Here is a 22,783-nt window from a genome sequence, read left to right as displayed (position 1 = left end):
ATACATGTTGGTTTTACATACTAAACTAAACTCCCATTGGAGTTTCAAGGCACTTTATTGTCTCTGAAACCCTTACATTCTCATGTCACCATATGATGTCACTAGTCAAGTTTTTAACAAATATTAAATATAAAGATTAAATAAATAAAGATTCTGTAGGTGGGAGAAAAATTGTAAGCAGAAGGAAGAGTGCTTTTGCAGAGACATGCCTGAGGAAGAAAGCAGTGTTGAGGAGAGTGTATACTTAAATCCACCACCTCTTCCACCCATATAGAACTGAAAGTTTCTCAAAACAGTGATACTTTGTCTCACGCCTTTCTCCACTCCCTCAAATTCCACATCCCCTTCACCTGTTGACCTCCTAAGAAATTCAGCTTATGCCAATAGGAAGCCTTTCCTTAATCCGCAAGGATGGGTTAGATGCCCCTTTTCGGGGCTCCCACTGCACCCTCTATTCATATATTGAGGTTCTTCTCTTTATCATAAATGTTTCCCACTGCTCACTATGCTCTTTAACGAAGGTCAGGCTGATGTATGCACCATTACATGCATACTGCATGGAAGGTACATGATAAATAAACTGTAAGTTATTATAGTTAATCTTAAAAACATTAAGCACCTAAAATATTCTGGACATGGACACAAGTCCAAAAAAAAAAAAAAAGGTTAAAACACAGCAATCCGTTTTAACAAGCTTTCTAGGTGATTCTACACATGCTAAAGTTTGAGAAGCACATTAAAGAGACACTAGACCCCCATGGCCATATTGACGAAGGAGCTATTTGAGGAAGTGATTCTTTAGTTGGACCTTCAGAGACCTTTTCAAAGGTTTTTAGGGGAAGAGCACTTTCTCACTGTAGCAGTATTTCGGAGCTACAAAAGGCTAGAGGCAGAATGACCAGTTAGGACTCTATTTTTAAAGTCTAGCAATCAGGTAAAGCAAGCCAGAACGAAGACAGTAAGAAGAGACATTAGTTGCTAGAATCTGTTCTTTAGGACAAGTGGATTAAAAAGAGGAGAAGTGGTCGTAGGTGACCCTGTGCTCCAAATTTGAGACAGTGATGTTTTTTATTGATGTTGAATGAGAGCAGGGAGATAATGAGTTTGATTTTCAAAATGTTGGATTTATTCGAATTACCAATGGGATATTTATAGAGGGTGGCGCATGCTTGCTCTGGTAATGCTTTGTGCTTTAGAATTAAACAGACCTGAATATGGATTCTGGCTTTGCCACTTAGCCAAATTCGTAATATTGGCAGAGAAAACTTTGAATCTCTTTTTGCTTCAGTTTTTTCACATGTGAAATGGGTTTAATAGTTTCCCTCATACAGATGTTAAGAATGGAAATACAAAGAAAAGCAACATAATATAGTTATGAAGAATATAGCGTAGTGAATTATTGATGCTTGATTGATGCTTGATTATTATTAGTATGGATGAACTGAACTGTTGGAAGTATGTCACTAGAGTTCTTCTAGAAAGCAAGGATGATTAGATTTGAGAGTCATATACACAAAGTTGGTAGTGGAAGCTCTGGGAAGAGACCATTGTAGGAAGACAGCATGCAATTTTAGAAAGGAGTCTAACAGTTAGCCTAGGGTAAACACCTGCATTTATCGGTTGTGAGGAGGAAGAAAAGATAGAGAACAAACGATAAGAAATGTACCAGGACCTAATCTGTTGTATCATCTATTTGCATTTTCCTACCCATTCTGTGTATTACAGTTGGAATGTATCGTGACATTGGAAATCTATTGTAATCATTTAGCCTCTGCAAGTATATTAAAACATCTCTTTTGGTATTGAGCACACTATTTCATAAGCCAACTGATTCTTTTTTGGATGTCTTTGATTATTAGAATATTTTTCTTCACATGTATCCTTAACCCATTATCTCTTGAAATTTTGTACCTTATTTAATTCCTTCCCGTATTAGTGGATTAACCTCTTATGTNAACCACCACTAGGATCCCTTCTTCCTTCTTTCAAATCTCCCTCTATCCTCTACCACAGAAAAGCTTTTATTGCAGCCAATGTAAAGAATACTTGGCAATCATTTTTTAAAATTACTTTTATATCCTTACATGGTTTCTAAGTCAGGTCTGTCACACAATATTTTAAAACTATAGGCAGAAACAAATGGGAAAATGGAAAGCTAATCCTTGGAAAATGATTATTTTGCTTATTTTCACATGAAGTTCTAATTCACGTACTTGCCTCTTTATGATACCAGTTACCCATGTCTCCCTATAATCTGTCAACCATAAGTATCTAAATAACAGTTAAAGAGAAATAAATTAATTTCAAGAATTCACTACACTTTATTATATGGCTGAAGATACATTAGGATATCACAGAACCAAAGCTGGGAATCATTTTTCCTGGAGCGTTAGTACCACGTCATATTTGACCTTGGATAGAACATGGTACAACTCAATAAATGGATACAATTGTTAAGAATTATATACAGTAGACAAGATAGAAACTAATGAACAAATGAACCAAATTAGAGAGTTTGAGATAGGTCTAAGGGAAAGGACTATTTGAGAGACGTGATCGGTTGCTGTTCAGGAGTGTACAAGCCCTGGATGAGACTGATACAGCTAAAACCTACCTCTGTTATTGAGAAAAATGTCACATATAGGCTGTGAATTGCTCAGCCAGCTTCATTCCCATTTAGTGATTAATATGTGAGCCTGATTTAACACTTAAATATCTACTGAAATCATTCATTAAACCAAAAATCAATAGATAATACAGTTCTTGACTTATTAAGCATAGCTGAGTAGTAAATTTTTTTTGCTAATCATCTGAAAGTATAATTAACAGAGAAGATGTGATTCCTCCATCACCACCTTTTACTGTTTTAAGTAGTGTTGTCTTTCTGGTTCTACACTTTTTGTGGAAATTGTCCCTACATAACAAACTGTCCTCATTAAGTAATTCATAAAATTCATGATTTTCTAACTGGAATATTACTATTCATGGACTAAGTCCATTTATTTAGTTGATTTTGTTATTTATAAGAATAACGTGTTTATCACTAAAAGTTCAGGAAATAGAAATATAAAGAAGAAAATATATACTGTAGTTCTTACTCCCTTTTAGCATAACCACTGCTCATGATGTTGTATATCTCTATGTTTTATATATTTATATAAAATTTTTTTACAAACGTAGAGTTGAGTTACATTTGCTATTTTGGAACTTCCTTTTTTTCCACACAACAATTTTTATATCCCTTACTAATAATGAACATTTACATAATGTACAGTTTTTGGTTGGTTTAAACAGTACTGTGACACACGTGTTGCACATTTATCTCTACTTTTATCCAAATCATTTCCTTATGGTAGTGGAAGTAGAATTGGGGAATCAAAGGTACATACTTTATATGTGTCTTCATGGATATTTGCTTACTTTTATTTAAAATATTGCTAATGTTATGTCAGTGAGAGAGGAAAGGCTGATTGATAAATAGTAAAACTTGTGTTGCATATAAGTGTTGAATCACTAAATTGTACACCTGAAATTAATATTACACTATATATGGTAACTAACTGGATTTAAATAAAAACTTGGAAAAAAAAAGAAAAATGGAAAAAATAGTAAAATTACATACTTTTCTGCATTATATAACATTCAGCTCTAAAATTAAAATCTAACCAAATTACTACTTTCTCATCAAAAAACAATTCTACTTTCTCATGGAAAAACAATTCTATTTTTTGAGACTACATATTCAAAAAGAGCATAAATTATGAAAGAACAGGATGAATCAGATTGCAGCAAACATTATATGGGAAAACACCATCTAGCCTTAGAAATTCCCAACTAGGCACAATGATCATATCAGAAAAAAATGGAAAGAAATTGGTGGATAGAAATATGTAATTCATTGTCGAGAATACATATGCTGAAAGAAAAAGATGGCCATCGTATTGGCTGTTTTAGTGTAGTTAGTAATTATTTGAATAAATAAAATAAATGATAAAATGTGGTTATCATTAATAAGTTGTTCATAAACTCTTCGTATAAACAGCATGTTTTCTCCTCCAAACCTTGAACTCAGAAATCTGCTCGCATATTTTTTTGGCAAGCAAAATGAACACTTGGATTTGAATTCAATTCGCTTTGACTCTTGGCTTACAGAAATGGCTGCAGAAACACTACTTTGCTATCAGAGGAATCAGACTCAATGTAATACACCTTTGGGCACATAATAATTCCCACTTACGTGTAATGGGAGACATTTGACCAGTTACCTGCATTAATGTGATTTTTTTTTTAACTGGCAGCCTCTTATTCGTGTTCGGCAAGTATCAAAATGATCATTTTGATTCATATCTGGGACCCCTGAGTTTCTAAGCATTGTAGCATCTCACTTCTTTTTGTCCTGACTTTTTCTCTTCACCATCACTCCTTTCAGCTGCAGTAGAGGTTATGATTTAAATGGATGCCCATGCATTATATAAACCACTGTCTCCCATTATCCCGCAGTGGCTGCAGTCCAGAGTACCTCTTCATCATAGTCTCAGGATCTGTGATTCTTTCAGTGGAAGTGCTTATTCTTTTCAGCTTGATCATTATCTTTCAGGCAAAAACATGATGAATAACAGACAAGGGCACCCATTCCCTTGCACTTGGGTGCCTAGGAAGAAACTAGATTACTGTTCAGACCGTTTGTTAAATCCTGCTTGTAATCCAGGATAAATTTTGATACAATGTCTTTATATAACATCCTGGAAAATTCTAATCCATTCGAGTTGGGAAAAAAGGTTCTTCTTGCTCTTAAGTGTGAAATGTGTTTTTTTTTTAAATCTTACAATAATAGCTATTTTTAATGTGCTTTAAAGCATAGAGGATTTCAGTTACCTGATAACTGCATAACTAGTCCATCTTCAAGCAAACTAATAAATTATTCTATGTTCAAAAACTTAAAAGGATGATGAGTGAAGCAATTTAACACGGGAAACAGTTGAGCCAGGTTTCAGGACATTTATTAAGTACTTGGGTTTAACTATGCAATACGTTTTGAGGTGATACTCAAATAGAATGGCTTCATTAAATTCAGCACATTATATTTTAAGTTTATAGGGTCATTTGGAACACATTTCCAATAGCTGCTGCATGGGAATAGTGTTACGTTGTCATTTTTTCTTCTATCATAGTGTGGTAAAAGGTTAATTTTATTGATGCTGTCTTCTATGCATCAGAATGTTGCCTTGCTTTGTCAGTACCAGCTCTCAGTAGTATAAAGTCAGTCTAATTTAGAAAGACTTGTAGCACATATCTCTAAAAGATGGTGATGAGAAAGCATGTGGTATAGCTTGCAAGCTCAGGACATTGCCAAATCCTTGTTTTCAAGCATGTGGATTTTTGAATTGTACTTGTGAACAGAGCTTGGATCTAAGCCTTGCACAGCATTAATGATGACATAATTTCTTTAAACTCTAAATTACTCCATTGGTAGGATACCGTTTTAGTCTCTGCTTTGACATGGTAAATGTCCATTATGTTATCTCATAATAATATGGACTCTAATGCAATAACATGGTTAATCAATTCAAAGATAAAATTTCTTTTTTGAGTATATATCTCCTGAAAATTGATAGGATGGTACACCAATTATGTGATTTTCTTTCTTTTTTTTTTAACTAATCTTATTAAAGGGGGAGAACATTAAATCTTTGAATACTGTACCTCAATTTTATTGTAATGATTTTGCTGGTTACCAGGTGGGGTGGCAGTTGAAAAATTTGGTGAATGCACTACGAGAGGACCCGAGTGGTGTTATCTTAACTTTGAAAAAGCGACCTCAGAGCATGCTTACCTCAGCACCAGCTTTACTGAAAAATATGAGATGGAAGCCCCTTGCTCTGCAGGTAATGAAGCTTAATCATAAGTCATACACCATCATTTTAGCCATAGATTATCTCAGTAATGCTTCTTTATTGTGCCTCATCTCAGCAGCATATGGATTAATCTTTGTATGCTTTTGAAAATTGGTTTGTGAAATTATCTCTTCACAGCTTATCCTAATAGGCTTAATTGTGATGAAATCTGTAAGTTACTATAACTAAAACCCAAATGATAAAGAACTCTGCCTTAATTTTGTAAACATTTAAAGCATAATTACAAAAAAACACAAGTTATTTCAAGCCAAAATATGGATAGAGATGAAAATGAGAGGTTTCATTTTGAGATATAATCTTCTATTTAAAAGTTACACTCATACTTCTTGGAGAAACTGAATGATAGTTTATAGAACTCTTTTAAATCAGGTCATAAGATAGTAATAGTTATTTATAAACAGTAGGTAAAGGAAGTTTTATATAGTAATTAAAATGTACCTACTACATTCCTTCTGACTGATCGTTTTTTCTTTTCTACCCTGTCGGATGGCAAAATAGGGAAATTATTGCATTAGAATTTCTGCATTTTTCTTCAGCATGAAACCACTCTAAAATATTACTCTATGGATGTTGATTAATTATATTCATTAAGAAGCATAGTTATCTAGGAAGTTATAAGAATATGATTCTGGTTAATGAAAAACAAGGAAGTAATACGTCTCTTTCCATTTCAGTCAATATAATCTTTAAACGCATTGTAAAAGAAATTTTTGTCTTTCATAAAACCTGCATTTTTAAAATAGACTATTACCTTTCTTGGAAGTCTAGTTTTTTAAAATCGTAATTGCCCACTGAACTAGAACATTGCCCATTGTTCAGATTAAAAAGAAAAGCAATATAAGTAAATTCCATTGTTATCACTGCTGTATAAGTTGTTCCTAACTTCTCTATTAGTACCTTATACCATTCTTAGATGTTTTTCCCCCTAAAATCCTAAATTCTCCATTACACATGAATGGCCTTGTGGATTATAATGATTTCTCATTGTTTAAAACTTTACTACTTATTGTCCTCAAAGTTGGAGTATATTTAAATAGCATAAAAACATTTAAAATGTTCTAACATTAAGGTCTTTAAATTTTTAATATTAATCTTTCATTTTTCAAATGAATGTATGTAAACTATATTAATATGTCCAAATACATTTGATTTGCAGTATATGTCTATTATCAAATATTTTTAATGTCACTAAAGTTCAGAGTTCAATGTTTTTTGACTCATTAAATCATAAATTAGCAGGTCAGACTTTCCCATCACATCATTTTATTTTTTCGCTGTATTATAAGTTGCTTTGTTGTTCCACTCTGTAGTTTTCCTATTGACATGTCTTCCTCAAAGATCCTGAGAGGTGGGAACACCGAAGAAGAGTCCCGCAATTTCAGCCATTAGGTTTTTTTCTCTATATATGTGTAGTTAAATTTAACAACTTCTCTCTAATCCCTTCTATTTCACCTGGAACACCAAAAAGACACTATTTTCTTGTTGATCCATGAACTCTGTTTGAGGGAATATCTCTAGGAAATAAACTGATAATTTGGTCCCTTTTTAGATTCTTTTCCACAAGTACAAACTGGAGAATTAAGGTAATGACACTATCCAGTTAATCACTTTTATGCCAAATGCTGAAATAATCGAAAGACCAACATTTCTTTTTTGCCACACATTTGGTGTGTATATTCAAAGCTGAAGAACAAAGACTTTAATTTTTTTAAATTATTTCACATCATGTTTTAATTATAATTATAATATGTTATTAGGACACTGTTTCTAGGTCCATTGCTAACTGCCAAGAAATATGCCTCACCAGATCACTAATTGTATTTATTCCTCATTGCTTGTTTAGTTACTCTGAGTATATTTATAAATTTACTTTTTCAGATTGCTGAGATCAGAAAAAAGAAAATCAGCATTTCCATAAGTGCTTATATGAATCAACATTTTTATAAATTTGTTACTTCAACTGAATTTAGTTCACTGAAATGTATTGTCCAAGCTCAACTCCTTATAGGTAAACAATACTGTTGGGAGGGTGGGGAACTTACTTTCAGCTGCTTTAAAAATTGCTTCCAACCAAAAAATTGGTTGACTTTTTACAGAACAGAAGAAAGAGTATTAGTTTTAATTAAATACTTCCTAATGGTGGTAAAACAAGGTCTTGGTAAGAGCAATGGATAAGTCCTCTAACATACTATACCACCATCAACAAATATCCCTGAAATTTTGAAGACCTGATATTGTACCATTGCAGAGTTGTTTCTTGACCTTACAGCTTTGGTCTACTCTAAAATACAGAGACACCAAAAGCGTAATGGGAACTGTCTGGTCAGAATTTTTATAGGGTGTAGATTAACCAAAGATGAACAAAACCTGACAGTACCAGAATCTGTATCTTAAAGGTAGACTGCCTCCAGAGGGGGAAAAGTCAAAGAAATAATGAGATAAGGTCTTGCAGGCAGTTTTGGATTCCTCTATGACTTTGCCTGAGTCCACATATTTTTCCTAGTGTCTAAGAAAGAACCTCAGATGTGAAATATAATTCTTAATGCAGGAATAATCCTCTGTGCAGGCCCAAGTATCAGTCTTACTGTATTCTCACTTCTGGTCTGTATACAAATACGTTGGAGCTAAAATACCCATTAACTCACTTAAATAGAAATCCTCAGTGTTCACACCTGGAGAATTGGACCTTAGGTTATATTTTTCCACAGGAACAGTCTACTAAGAATGATTTAAATAGAGGTTACAAAAAGAAATAATTTATGGCATTTATTTAATTCAATATATCTATTTCAACTTTTTCTTCTCTACCAGGCTTAATTTACCTACTGGCATTTTCAAATAAAATATGGCTGAGTTTGTGTAGTGTGGAGACAGACACTAATAACACGCATCTTAAAAAAGTAAAACTTTATTCTAACATAAGGAGTAATTGTTTTTTAAACTAACAAGGAAATAATTCGTACCTACACAAATAAAATTTAACCTTGTCTACCCCAAGATAGAAGATTATTAAAGAATACCGCCTTTTCATAAAAGAAGTTTCATTTCTAAAAATATTTTGAAAGGATAGTAAGTTCTATTATTATTCAACTGTAATAATGAATTTGGATTTAGATTTTCTTGTGAAAATCATTCATGAAATTATAGCCAAATAAACAAAAGCATACAATTCAACTTCATGCTCACAGAGCAATTTCATTAGTACATTTCATGAAATTTGGCAGTTCTTTTTTTAAATTTCTGATTTCTCAAACATTCTGCAATAGAATTGAAAGACTTAAAGATACCTTAGTCAAATACTACAAGCAGATTTAATCTGGAGTTGAATTCTGTTGTCATCTGCACCCATTTACAAATAGTAGAGATCTTTTGCCTGAGGTAGAATCTTTTATTCTGTGAGAGCAAACCAGGGATTTCCTGCTTTCCAAGGACTGTTTTTAAAAAACGTGGTCTTAGTAACACTTCTAGTCAATGTCCTGGATTTTGGTGACCTTGGTGATTGCTTATGGCCAAGTTCTTCCAATTTAATGAAAAAAAATCCCAGGGAACTCTGAATAAACTTCAAGATATATTTTTGGTGTTTGTGGTTTTAAGTTAGTATGCGTAGGTCACAAGCATGTGTGGATGGTGTCATTTTCTTCTTACAAGAAATGCATGGGAGAATTAGCTGGACACTAGCAAGAATGTTGATTGAAATCATCACTGGGAATCAGCAATTTTTAAAAACATTAAAGAATCCAGCTTTTTTGGTGAGAATGCATCTCAAATGATCACTATAATCAATGTTGGAATTCAACATGCTGATATAGGTTTCATTAAACACATTTTTATATGAAATAACATCAAGCTGTATCATTAGAATTATGTTCTTGAACTGCATTCTAATCCATAAATCTCTTATATCTGTGTGAGAGTTTTTGTGTGGTTTTGTGCTTTTCGTTTAAAAGTTTATTGCTTAGCATTATCTTGATGCCATTTTTAACAGGATATTTAACTTTGAGCAGAAAAAAGAAATGGAAAGCAGATAGTCTTAACAGTCAATTTTGTCTATCAACTGGTATAACAACAGAAGAATACTAATTGATTACGTTACATTTCAAATACATACAGATATGAATGATTAAAGTATTCTGTGAAAACCAAAACATAAGAAATAATAAAATTTGTTTTAATATCAAATCTATGGGTCAAGGTGACCGAAAAAACCATTACTAACAAAAGTTATGTTTCTGAGAGTTTTGTTTTAAAAGCATGTTTTGAAGAAGAAGATAACCAATATTAGGTATGACGGTAGAGAAGAAAAGAAATCTTAACTAAAAATGTAATTGTGCTGACTGAGAGGCAGAAACAATTATATGTTTTACATGCTCAAATTAGTAAATAGCTGCAAGCAATTGTCACATCAAATTTTTGTTCAGCAGTGTTTAAGCAAATTAATTAAAGTATCTAAATCACATTTGTGTTTTTCAGCCAAATGCTTTCGAATGTTTTGCTGACTACAGATAATCACCTAAAATGCAAAAACTATTTTTCAGTTTCTTTATTCTTTAGTTTTTCATTCTTTAATTAATATCCTAAAAGTGATGTTTACTGTAACTTGAAAAATTTGGAAGCGCAGTTTTAATATTGCAGTATTAACTATGCCAGTAAGACTGGACAACACAAGAATAAATACACTCGTATTAGTCTTAGTACAATGTGCAAACTTTGATGCCTCAGTATAGGCATATATATACATAAAGCCATTTTGTAGTGTGACTCTGGTCTATATTTCTTGTATACCATGTAACTACATACTTTTATGCACATATATCTGTATTTTTAAACGTATACAGATATGGTTTCCTGATCAAATTAATGGTCAGAAAAAAATGTTTCTTTTCTTGGTGGTCTGACAGGAAAGGAAAGATTACATGCTTATAAAAGAAGACTCCAATCTTTTGTATGTATGAATTTAGATTCTAGAAAAAGCTGTGAAAAAACTGAGAGTGGGAGAATTTTGAATAAAAGCGTTTCTTTTGCTTAGGTTCTTTTCAGATAATTTAATACTCAAGAAAAGCTTTCCCAGGGAAAATTATGCCCAATAATTTTCCAGATTAGATCTAACATTCTTGATATGGTCAAGAAACTTACAAATTTTATACAATGTCTTGCCTCCCAAAATCCAACATACATTTTCTCTGGAGCATTTGTTTAGATGATTAAGAACAGAGTTGCTAACATAAAACAATATTCTGGTACTTGTGTTGGGAATTATAATAAAAATGTGTTTGAACTGAATAAGGACTTCGTGTGAACGTTCTATGCTAGAATAATGGGGTATTGTGATCTACCTGAGTCTGTGCTTATTCCCAAGAGTGACTAAAATAAATGGTCAGGTTTTATACTTGATGTAATCATTCAGATTTCAGTGAGTGTTTTCCCCCTGTAAGGCAAAGCAAACTCTTTGTGATCTTTGCATTCGTGAATTTTAGAGAGAACTACATAATGTGTAACACACTGTTCTAATCTTTAATGTTGGGGCTGTCTTTATGTCACTGGTGTCATTCAAGACTTTCTATAGCTCTATGAAAGCCAGGCCACTTACCAGACAGAGGGACAACTAAATTAGGATAAGCTTGCCAAGGGTTGTTAAAATGTAAACTGTTTCAAATAAAACCTCAATGTCAAATGTAGTTTCTTAAGTATGGAAGCTCTTTTCTCATAGTCTTTATTTAAGACCATAGGGGTTTCAGAGGTATACCTTCCAGATGTGCTCAGTTACCTTAAAGACGTTAGAAGTGGGGACATAAGGAAAAGACCTGAGCCATCAGAGGATTTAAAGTGAGATTTCAGCGATTCCTTACAAAGGCCGAAAATTTTATTTTATAAAAATCACAATCTTCCAATGCTGTTTAAGCTGGATGAGTGGGATATTATTACTAAATAATCACACACGATTCAGAGGAAGATTTGTGTAGTGCCATATTGTAGGATACAGCTTGAAAGTATTTATGTAGCTCAAACTAACAATATGAAAAAAATGTATGTGTATGTTTTACCTAGTAGATTTCTAGTAGTAGTCCTGTTGACTGTAGTAAGTTATCATTAACTGACTTAAGGTTATCAATGTATATTTGAAGAGATACATATGATCATTTGATTTAGAATCTAGATATTTTCAGAGATGCATGCCAGTGCCCGGGAGAAATCTATCAGAGTTGTTTTAGCAGAGTAATGACATTTATGCAAATGCCTCTTCCCTTTTGGAGTCTCACTGAATCAGCGGAAGGAGAGCTTTATGTCAGTAGGACCATTTACATATGAAAACCAAATGTTATGACAAGGTCCTTCCAGGAAATAAACCTATTTGCATAGAATCCAAAATGGATCTATGTCATACTTGATTGCATACTGTAGCAGATCAAGTTATATACGAAGCTTCATGCTTATTTGAGTAACAAGATGCAGTCTTAAAATAACCTTGTATTTAAATGATGGTAATTCTTAATTCTCTTTCCATATTTTGCCAATATTAGAGAAAGTATCAAAGTGGCAAAAAGGTAAAATAAAAAAGTATTATCCTTATTTCTACATTTTTCCTTAAATTGGAAATTCTTCATAATACAGTAGTAACTACTTTTCTTTTACTATGTTATGAACAAATGATGAAAAGTAAATGTTGCCAAGATAGGAGAAGCTATCTTTCTGCATTATTATGCTAACGTATTTGGATATTTATTCTGAAACTAAGAAATATGTCTATTAAAATGTGAATTGAATGCTGAGAGAACTCCTTTTTTTATTTGAGGGAAGCTGTATTTGTCACTTTTTTGTGTATTTTCACACACTTAAATTGGTATTGGTGGTGGTTGTAATTTTAATGCCACTTGTTACAACTAGGAATTTCTTGCTGGTGATTTCAGCTAATAGCATCATTTATTCTGTGCTTGATTTAGTAAAATTTTACCTATCTTTCTAATGTTCTTTAACGCCTTTTTCATTCTTTTTAATTTTGTATTCTTTCAGTTCTTGTTCAAAGGTAGAAAAATTTTTTTAAATTATAATTTTAAATTATCACAAAGACTTCCTTTGGGGTTAAACAGCTATTTCCATTTTCCCATGAAGCTTCTATTTTATCATATTTTATTTTTTCATTGCTTAATGTATAATTTTTTAAATAAGATTCTCAAGAAGAATGTTTGCTTTTTAGTGTGGATTAGCTTGACAAAAGTAATACAATTAGTAGACAAAAATATACTGAATATATTTAATATTTACTGTGTGTTTTATTTGGTACAAAGCATACTGATTAGCCAGATGATATCTGCATGATAAACCAGTTGAAATGTTTTCTGTGATTTATCAGCTAATACAATAACTAGCCAGTTGCATTAAACAATAGGATTGACTAATTTCCATTTTCTCTGAAAGAATAAGTTGTTTTTTTCAACCACTTTAATTCGTTGAACCAGCTGGCACAATCAAACCTGTTATTCATTTAAACATATTTAAGAGTCTTTTTCTTCTACGTATTTACTAATTTAGCTCATTATGCTAACTGATGATATTAATAGCAACTCCTTCCTGAAAATAGAAACCTAGAGAAAATAGCAATTTGAAGAAAGCTGATATGGCTAACATTTAAGTTTACTGGGAGCGGAAAAGCACATGTACCCTAAGAAATCCTAGTAATAATCCAGGTAGAATGCTAGTAATAGTCCAGACAGAATAAAATATTCTGTCGGTCCTAACCTCACACTTCATGGCTATTTAAAAGATACCACTATTATTCCTGTATTTTCCTTCCATCCTTCCTTTCTTCCTCTTGGTTTGGGGAAGGCAGAGATGGGTGCTAACCAAGAAAGATTATCTTTAGTTCTATAAATGGTAAAGTAAAAGGAGAGAAGTCTTCAGAATAGAAATAGTAACCCTGAAACAAAAGAAAGAGAATAAAAATTTGTAAGATTATTTTTTAATTGCTTATGTTTTTAGAACTTGTTCTTAAATTCACTTGCAGTATTAGAATATTTTAAAATTAGAGATACTAGAGGATTTAAAAAGCATACTGAATATAAGTTTTTCTCTCACAGTATATCTATTACAAAGTTTTGGAAAGTAATGTACTGCATAATGGATATTTTTATGTTTCTATAATGATGAAACTTATTTTTTGTGTCATCTGTATTTAATACCAAGATGTCCTGACAAAGAGGAAAGCAGTTATAAATAGAGTCACAGCCCAGTGACTATACATAGTGTGTCTAAAGACTTGATCTAAAGAACCTATCATTCAGAGGTGTGTTGTAGAGGTATGTAATACATCACTAGAAACAATACAGTTCTTCATTTCCTCAGACTTCATGGTGTTCATCCATACAGATGACTCTTGATTACCTACATAATCTCACGATTTCCCATTGTCAAGATTTTTGTTACTAAAAGACACACATAATTTAACTGGACACTCTTTCAAAATGAACATAAGTCTAAATATAAGTCTACTACATACTCATAATATCTCAAAATTCCTTAACATGTAAAGTTTCTGACTTCTTTTACATCATTTGAGATAGAATATCGTAGAATCCCAAAATAAATTATCAATTCTTTTTCCCTTCTCTCTCTTTCTTTAATTTCTATTTCACATAGATTAAAACTTAAACGTCATTTTGGCAGGATGTGTGATTTCAACCTATTAAGGTGAGCTGTGTAATAAGGAGGGTCAAAAACTATGAACTGAGTCATAAACTATGTAGCCTACCCCAGTGGCCTACATTGTACATTGTATTTATGCTTGATTTTTTGACCATTTTGTTTATCTGTACAAAAGCATTGTCACAATATAAAATAGCTGTAATATGCCATTTTTTGTCCAGCAATACATGTTAAAGTAGTAGAACTGCGGGTCTATATAGATTTGCTAAAAGTGTTTTCATATTGGCTAAAACGGCAACATCTTATCATGTGAAGATACAGTTCATTTTGTGATCATTACCTTTGTGTTTGCGATTGCACTAAAATTCTTATTTTTAATATGTTATTGTATACATAGCTAATCAGTAAGATCTGTAAGATAAACACGAACATTTGTGAATTTTAGTCTCACTTTAGGATAATTTTTCAAACCAAAAGATCATCTCCAAATGCTTTGAAGCTTAGAATTGGGAGTGCTCTTAAGTTCATGCATCCGGGTGTATCGCTTTATTCAGTATATATGCTACCTTAATTTTTAAAAAAGTATTTAGTACTTAAACAGGCATGAAAATGTGATCTATAGATGTGTATCTAAACATTATTTTAAACAATGATAAATGTGTGTGCCTATGAAAGGTGAAATGATTGTGTTACATTAATCACCATACTTTTGAAGATGTACCATAAAATGACCTTGAGAAGACAGTTAGTTGTGTTTATCTTTATGAAAAAAGAAAGTATTCTCTTATATTGGCCTCTCATCCTCCATTTTTGTAACCTTTTCTGAGAATCTGTGACATCCTGCTAACTTAAGAGTATGGTATATCTTTTTGGGGAAAAGATATGAAATACCTTTCTGGTGTATCAGTCAGGATGTGAGTGAGCTAATTCTTTTGAAAGTTACCCTTTATTATATTCCCTTCAGAGGTGGGATTCCAACAAAATAAATTTAATTTAAATAAGTTTCAGACTGTGAAATAAATCTTACCATTATGAAACACTGCATGGTGCTTTTACCTTATTAATAGCTTTTACGTGGTTATGCCATAGAATAAGGTGAGTTGAGAACTAAGTGGGAACCTCTAAAGTAATAAATTATTTGTTTTTGGAGATTCAAAGGAATATCCGTGTGCTAAATAACATGCTTCTTGATTTCAGCCAAGTTCAAAAACTTTGCAGAAATAGATAATTTTAAAATGATAACTATGTGTCGTTGTCGTTGTTGTTGTTCTTTGTGTTGTTTGTGTGCGTATGTATTTTCTTTTTCATTTTAACCAGCCTCTTATACCTAGAAGTCCCACAAGCAGCGTTGCCACGCCTTCCAGCACCATCAGTACACCAACCAAAAGAGACAGTTCTGCTCTCCAGGATCTCTACATCCCCCCTCCTCCTGCAGAACCATATATTCCCAGGTATAAAACCAACCGTCCTGTTGTTCTGGGCAGCTTCTATCCAAAGACTAGTCTAACCGTATGTAAACTGTGAAGCAAATTCTCGAGGAGCACCTTGAATATTTTCTTAGATAGGAATTCTGAACATATTCTGGAAAACTGTTGCATTGTAGAGAATGCACTTTGGTTAATAATAGTAGTAACAATAATCTGTATTACACACTATGCATTAAATATCTTGTAAATGTTCTCTCATATAATAGTAGGAAAGTAATAATAAATAATAATTGGGATTCTTTTATTAAGTAAGGAATAAGTGAGGTTTTTTATCTAAGAAGCCCCAGAAAATCTCAAGTTACTTTGAAGTATTCCATACGTTTTTTCTAAAAGAGAAAGTTATAGATGACTTTTATGCCTTCTTAAATGTGTGCAAAGAGGGAGCTTTTGAGGGAGGGGGTAGATGATGAAAAGGGAGAGTATTGTTTTCCCCCTAATACTTCTGTATCTGCAGTTTCTCCTTGATTAGTTCATTAATGTTTCTGTCAGAAAGGAAAAAGAATTTGCAAGAGAATGAGTTGCTTTTAGAGTCTGTTTTGTAGATTTCTTGAGGCTGTATCTCCATTTCATGTCCAGATTTCTATTTGAAATTCCTGGCAGGTGTGGAAGATTATAACTTTGTGCCATAATGCATTCTGTCCAAAAGTATTCTGATATCCAGTCTTGTGAAATATAAAAATTATGGAAAGGGGCCAGCACTAAATGGGGGTAATTAATACCAATCACAAAGAATTTGGTTCCATTTTTTAATTAGTTGTGCAGTCATTCAAAAACAGTAATTTAAGGTCTCTTATTTTCAAGCCATGCTGCATATTAAATTTCTTCAGTATATAAAAGAACTGAAATTCCCTTTTTTGATTAATTTTCATTATTCTTTAGTGCACCTAATGTTTCATTCTCTCAGATATGATGGTTCTGACATTTTATGATCTAAATGCTACAAGACAGCATGGTGTGTCCACAAATACTGTATTGTTATCTAGTAATAAAACTGTAGTCCATTTTATAAACATTTTAGTTCTTAATTTTGAGAATTAAATTTAGTTGTGGGAACATCGTTTATGAGAAGATACAATTCACTAAGCTGGCATTTCACAAATTTTTTTAGTATATAATTTACAGTCTAACATTAAATTTACAATCAGATGTACAGATCCATCTGATATCCTAGCTAAACACAAGTTGCATTTTAATTCTATTAAAATGGTGTCAGACTTTCTGAATACTCTTGCATGAGGAGCAATAAAAACGTGTGTTTTGAATAGTGATTCTTTTGGTTTGTTTTCATTTTAATTGGAAAGATTTTTATTTCAACGCAAATGATTATTTAAGAGTCCTTATTCCAAGGGCTACATGTACAGATAAAATTTAAAGATTATTTTTATCAAATCTCTGCGGTTTTTAGATCTTCTTTCCTTTTCTCTTATGTAAGTAGGAACTTACTATAAAGAAAGTATTTCCTAGACGGAAAGTATATAAATACACTTCAGAAGACAAAAGAGTAAAATGATTGAGTTCTGTCCTCTGAGTGTGGTGGAGATAGGATTACGGCCATGTATTGAAGCCAATAAAAAGCTGAAACATGCTATTTAAAAATACTAAAGAAATTAGAAGTTGAAGTATCAACATGATGGTACTTTTTTTGTCAGTATTGCTTGAAAGCTTCATACTTTTCAGTAAACTTCATAATCACTTTAATTATTCTAGATATTTTTGATTTGATTAATTTAATTAATATTTTAGAATATTAAAATATTCAAGATACATTTTGAGTCAAATTATTAGTTATCCAAGTCACACAACCATTTGATATAGCACAATCAGAACAATCCATGCATCAGAGTTCCTTTTTACTGCAGGCTTATATATATAAATTATCTGCATTTTCTGGTTTGACTTGAAGTTATGGCATAGATACAGCCTTGGCGCTTTTTTCCCATTTTCTCATTTTGATGTTAAATGTGGTTCACCTAATTTAACTCATCTGAACATTTCCTTTTTCCTATATTAAAAAATTTTGTTTATGTAAGAGAAGAATGTTAGTGTTCATTTGAATTATAAATATAAAATCTTTCTCATCTTAAAACCAAAAAAAAAAAAAAAAACCACCTTAAAAATGGTAGGACTAGTTGTCAGGTGGAAATTTTTTCATGGGCTTACAATTCTTTGAACACGTTTATTCCAAAAGAAAATGTGGTTGAAAAAAGTACCTTTTTCTCTAAAAGAGAAGACACTCGTGTATGTGGAGTGAGTAAAATTTGGTCAGTTTTTTATTATATGTCTTATGACTATATGTAGCTTCGTTATCATAGTATATAGGGCATTTACATACTTAACCAAATTTCTTTTTCCATGACAAAAAACAAGAATTTGTAGGTCTTTGCACAACTCTGAAGTTCAACCACTAATTTCTCTCATTAATTTTACTCTGAACCATTAAATATAAAGAAAATCCACTAAAGTAGTGTTCTAACTTTTCATCTGTTTCCTTAAATCCTTTTCAGAGTGAAAGTGTAGATTTATTACACACATAACATTAAGAAAAGTTTTTTTTAATCTATACAGTAGGACAAATTAATATGTTGGGTTGTTCAGGGACTCGTGATGTGAGTACATACACACAGCACACATAGAGTTACACACACAACTGTGCACACACTTATACACACGACACATGTCTCAGTTCATTCTACTGCAAAGATTGTTTTTGGTTTGTACATTTCTTAATTCAACTTTATTTGTGTGCATTTCACATAAATATGTTTAATAAATCTTCCTTGTTGGTGTGAGGTGAGGCCTCCTTTCATATCATTACAGAGTAAGTAATACCCGCCCTTGCAATTTTCTGCCATGGAGATGTCCATATAAATAGAGCATGGTGAATTAACTAGGGCTGAGTCACCCTGTGATCCCAGCTGCATTAACATTCATGTCACAGGCCTAATAGAAGTGTCTGCCCATTTAAAGATAGGCAAAACCTTACTCCAGTGCCACGAGTTTGTTAGGGCTGTTTTCAAGCTAATTGCAGTGTCAATTTCTTTTTGATAGAGGACTAACAGTAACAAAAAGCACCATGCAATTTGTTCAGGAAAAGTTTTTAGCTTGCTGAAAATGAAATTCTGCTTGGATTTTATGTTTGTTTTCTTCATGTTGCCTAAGAACTAGCCATCCAGTTGCAATTTAGCAATAAGCAATACTTTTAATTTAAAAAATAAAAGAGTGAATAGCGATGTAAATGGCAGTCTCAACTTGTGATGAGCTAAATACATGAGACGGCTTGCTGATTCAATCAGTCTTGAGAATATTATTTACTACTTTCAATATATTTCAAATACCAGCAATATAACTCTCTTCGTTTGGACAGACCTAATTTAGACATTTGCATATACCTAAAAAGTGTGGTATACCCTAGTACAGAAGTATGGAAGTATAATATTCTTGCTGAACTGTAACTCATATTTTGGAATTGACATTATACTTATAGGTTCATCACCATTTTATAAGACATAATGTCAATTAAAATTGTGTTCTTTTTATCTGTCTTGTTATAATTTAGTTAATTCTGTTGATTTAAGATTTCAGTCTTAGCACTTAACATAAAATTAAATTTTTATCTGGTTTGATAGCATGCATGGCACTGTTGAGGGTAGAACTGGAAGCAATTAAGAACTAGGAGGAAATAAAATTAATGATCTGCAAGGGAAGTAACAAATTTATTTTTTTAAATTGTTCTTCTAGAACACAACTATGACAGGCTTTTCCAACAAAGACTTCATAGCTAGTCATAGTGAAACATATCATAAAATAAACAAGGTTCAATTTAACCCATCCTAAATGGAGTATTTCTACCAAAATACCACTCATTAGGGGCCCAATTGCCTGGGTATATAAATGAATACTATATGTGAGTAACAGTTTTAGGGATTCCATAAATGATTAGATTTTTCTATTTTAGAATCCTATAGAAAAAATAAATTTGCCATCATCTTAAATTCCATATTTTGTCAGGTTTCTCTGCCCGCTCTCCACAAGAAATGTTGCTGATGTATAATGAAATTTTGATCTATCCTTTAGAATTAGTTCTATGAATGTATATTTCAATATTAAATGAGATACATAGATTTTAAATACTGAAAGTAATTCTATTCAATAAGGTTTATTTTAAATTAATAACAAGCTTTTTGAAATTCTTGTAATACCAGTTTATAGAATGCTAATTTGGTTCTTAAGGCTGCAAATATCCTTACAAAGGTGGTAGTTCTTAAACACATCTTTGTTTTTAAGCAGTGCAAATACTACAGTGCATCAGTTAAACTGGCATAAGAAAGCTGTGTTGTGTTGATGGGTAGTAAGGAGGGCACGTATTGCATGGTGCACTGGGTGTTATACACAACTAATGAATCATCGAGCCTTACATCGGAAACCGGGGATGTACTGTATGGTGACTAACATAACATAATAAAAAATCATTAAAAAAAAACTAAATTTATATCATAAAAAAAAAGAAAGCTGTGTTGTTAGCATTGTTAAACTTATACCTACTGTCTTGAGCAGTAAAGTAATTTATGTGCTGACATGATTTCCTTTGTATGACATAGCACAATGAAAACAGACTAGAGCAAGAGTTAGAAGATCCAGGGTCCACGTCCAGCATTGTCATTTATTAGCGGTATGACCTTTAGGCAAGTCATTTAACCTCTCTGATCCTCGGCATTTTTTTTCCTGCAATATAGGAATAGTTAACAATTGCCCTTTAAACCTCAAAGAAAGTTTGAAAAGATCAGAAGATATATTGTATAAGAAAGATATTATGGACTGTTTTAGCCCCTGTCTGCCATTTTACCACCCTAACACTTTCCTACATCCTTCTCCTTCACTTTTCCCTTTCTTTAGGGATGAAAAAGGAAACCTTCCTTGTGAGGACCTCAGAGGACATATGGTTGGCAAGCCAGTGCATAAGGGATCTGAATCACCAAATTCATTTCTGGATCAGGAATATCGAAAGAGGTTTAATATTGTGGAGGAAGATACTGTCTTGTATTGCTATGAATATGAAAAAGGAAGATCAAGTAGTCAAGGAAGACGAGAAAGCACCCCGACTTATGGTAAGAGTTCTTTTCTTATGTTGACAGAATATATGTCTTGCATGAGAACCTCTATTTCTTTTCCTAGGCTTTTGGGTTTTAAAAATTACTTGATTTACTTGATAGCTTTTGAATCTTTTAATTGATCTATGTCTGTCATGTGCTTCTAAGTGGAATCTCAACAATACAAAGCATGACGTTAAAAATTATTCTAAGTTTTCCGAAGATAGATAAGAACAGTAGGTAGCATTTTAGCTCATTAAAGACTTAAGGAAACCTTCTTGAATCACATGTAATTTTTGTAATGTCAGATATTGCCAAATTGGAATAATTCAATTTTCCTTTTTAAAAAAAGATGAATGCTTCCTATTAACTTGACATATATAAAATTAACTCCTTATTCTTCAGGGATTAAAAAATCTTTAGATAAACTTTCTGGGGAAAATGTCACCTCAATTTTTGTGTTTTTTAAGAAGTTGGAAAATTTGAGTGGAAGTGGATTCTGAATAGAAAACACACACTGTATTTAAATCAGAGATGGCCTTAGAGTTACCATGTCCTTAGGATTTTTCATCTTTGACTTCTGTTTTTATGTGCATGACCAAGAGAGTAACCCAGTCACATATACTTTAAATTGATACATTGTATGTGAAAGATTTGCAGATAAAGTTGCCTAAAGTTAAAGTAGTAAAGCTATGATCCCATTTCAAGAATGAATGGATTTAATTGGAACTCTATGCTCCTTCTTTTCCAGTTTTCAAACTAATCATTTTTAGTGAGGAATGCACGGAAGGGGAAAGACAGGATCCTTGTTGATTAGTACAGATGATCAGTGGGAGCTGAGCAGAAGAATAGTTGTTTTTAGTTTTTTTCTTTCCCACTTGCCCTCCTTACTTGTCCACTATGGCCGTATGTCTCCCTGTGGTCCCAAATGATTGGTCGTCATGTACCTTACTACACGTGCCTGATTTCCTTATAGCTCTGTGGTAATAATTATGTATGAGAAGTTCTGCCCAAAATGGTCCTAAAGAATAGGAACTATACTTACCTTGTATTATTCTCTGTACATGTGCTTTATTTAAAATCATGATAAGTAATGATTTTTTTAAGCATAGTTCCTCAATTATACCATTCTGCGGGCACTTTTTTTTTAAACTGTCATAATCTGAAGGTATTTGCACCTTTGCTTTTCTCCCCTATTATATTGTAAACCTCTCCATTACCGAACAGTATAGAGGCCTGACATCTTTGTTATCACTACCCCTGCTTTATCACATAAGATCTGTATTTTTATTCATTCGTTCCACAAGTACTTATTAACTACCTATTATTGGAGAGGCAGTAATGTATACCAAGTCTTTTTTTTATCTCTTAGAATTTTTTGGCTGTTTTCTACTTATTTTGAAGTAGATAAGAATGTTTAAGGGGAAATTATAGTCATCAGATGAAGTTGATTACTGATAGCTTTATAAAAAACAGTTACTTGGTTCTTACTTGAGTGGCTTTGAATTGTTAGTCTCTTCAGACTATACAGTTTTAAACTACCTAGTGTCATCATGCTCCACAAATCATCTCTCCCAATAAAATAGAATACTGTTTAAATTTTAGAAAATTAAGATATCCTATGGATATGATATATTTTTTAAAGATTTATGTATTT

At 32.4% G+C, this 22,783-nt stretch overlaps 1 protein-coding gene across 4 annotated transcripts in view; it reads left to right on the top strand.

Moving 5' to 3' along the window:
• CNKSR2 (connector enhancer of kinase suppressor of Ras 2) overlaps positions 1-22,783 on the top strand; it is a 292,411-nt gene that overhangs the window by 172,452 nt on the left and 97,176 nt on the right. For 2 of the 4 annotated variants that reach the window (XM_040633548.1, XM_040633543.1), the window contains exons 9-11: positions 5,739-5,885; positions 15,870-16,003; positions 20,933-21,144. In XM_040633548.1, coding sequence (XP_040489482.1) covers positions 5,739-5,885; positions 15,870-16,003; positions 20,933-21,144 — 493 coding nt within the window. The remainder of the gene's footprint in view (positions 1-5,738; positions 5,886-15,869; positions 16,004-20,932; positions 21,145-22,783) is intronic. The other 2 variants (XM_040633558.1, XM_040633552.1) reach the window with 1 other exon arrangement.

This window comes from Ursus maritimus (assembly GCF_017311325.1).
Source record: "Ursus maritimus isolate PB19 chromosome X unlocalized genomic scaffold, ASM1731132v1 scaffold_X1, whole genome shotgun sequence".
NCBI lineage: Eukaryota > Metazoa > Chordata > Mammalia > Carnivora > Ursidae > Ursus > Ursus maritimus.
Note: the sequence above shows the minus strand (reverse complement) of the source record. Positions and strands in the feature narration are given on the sequence as shown.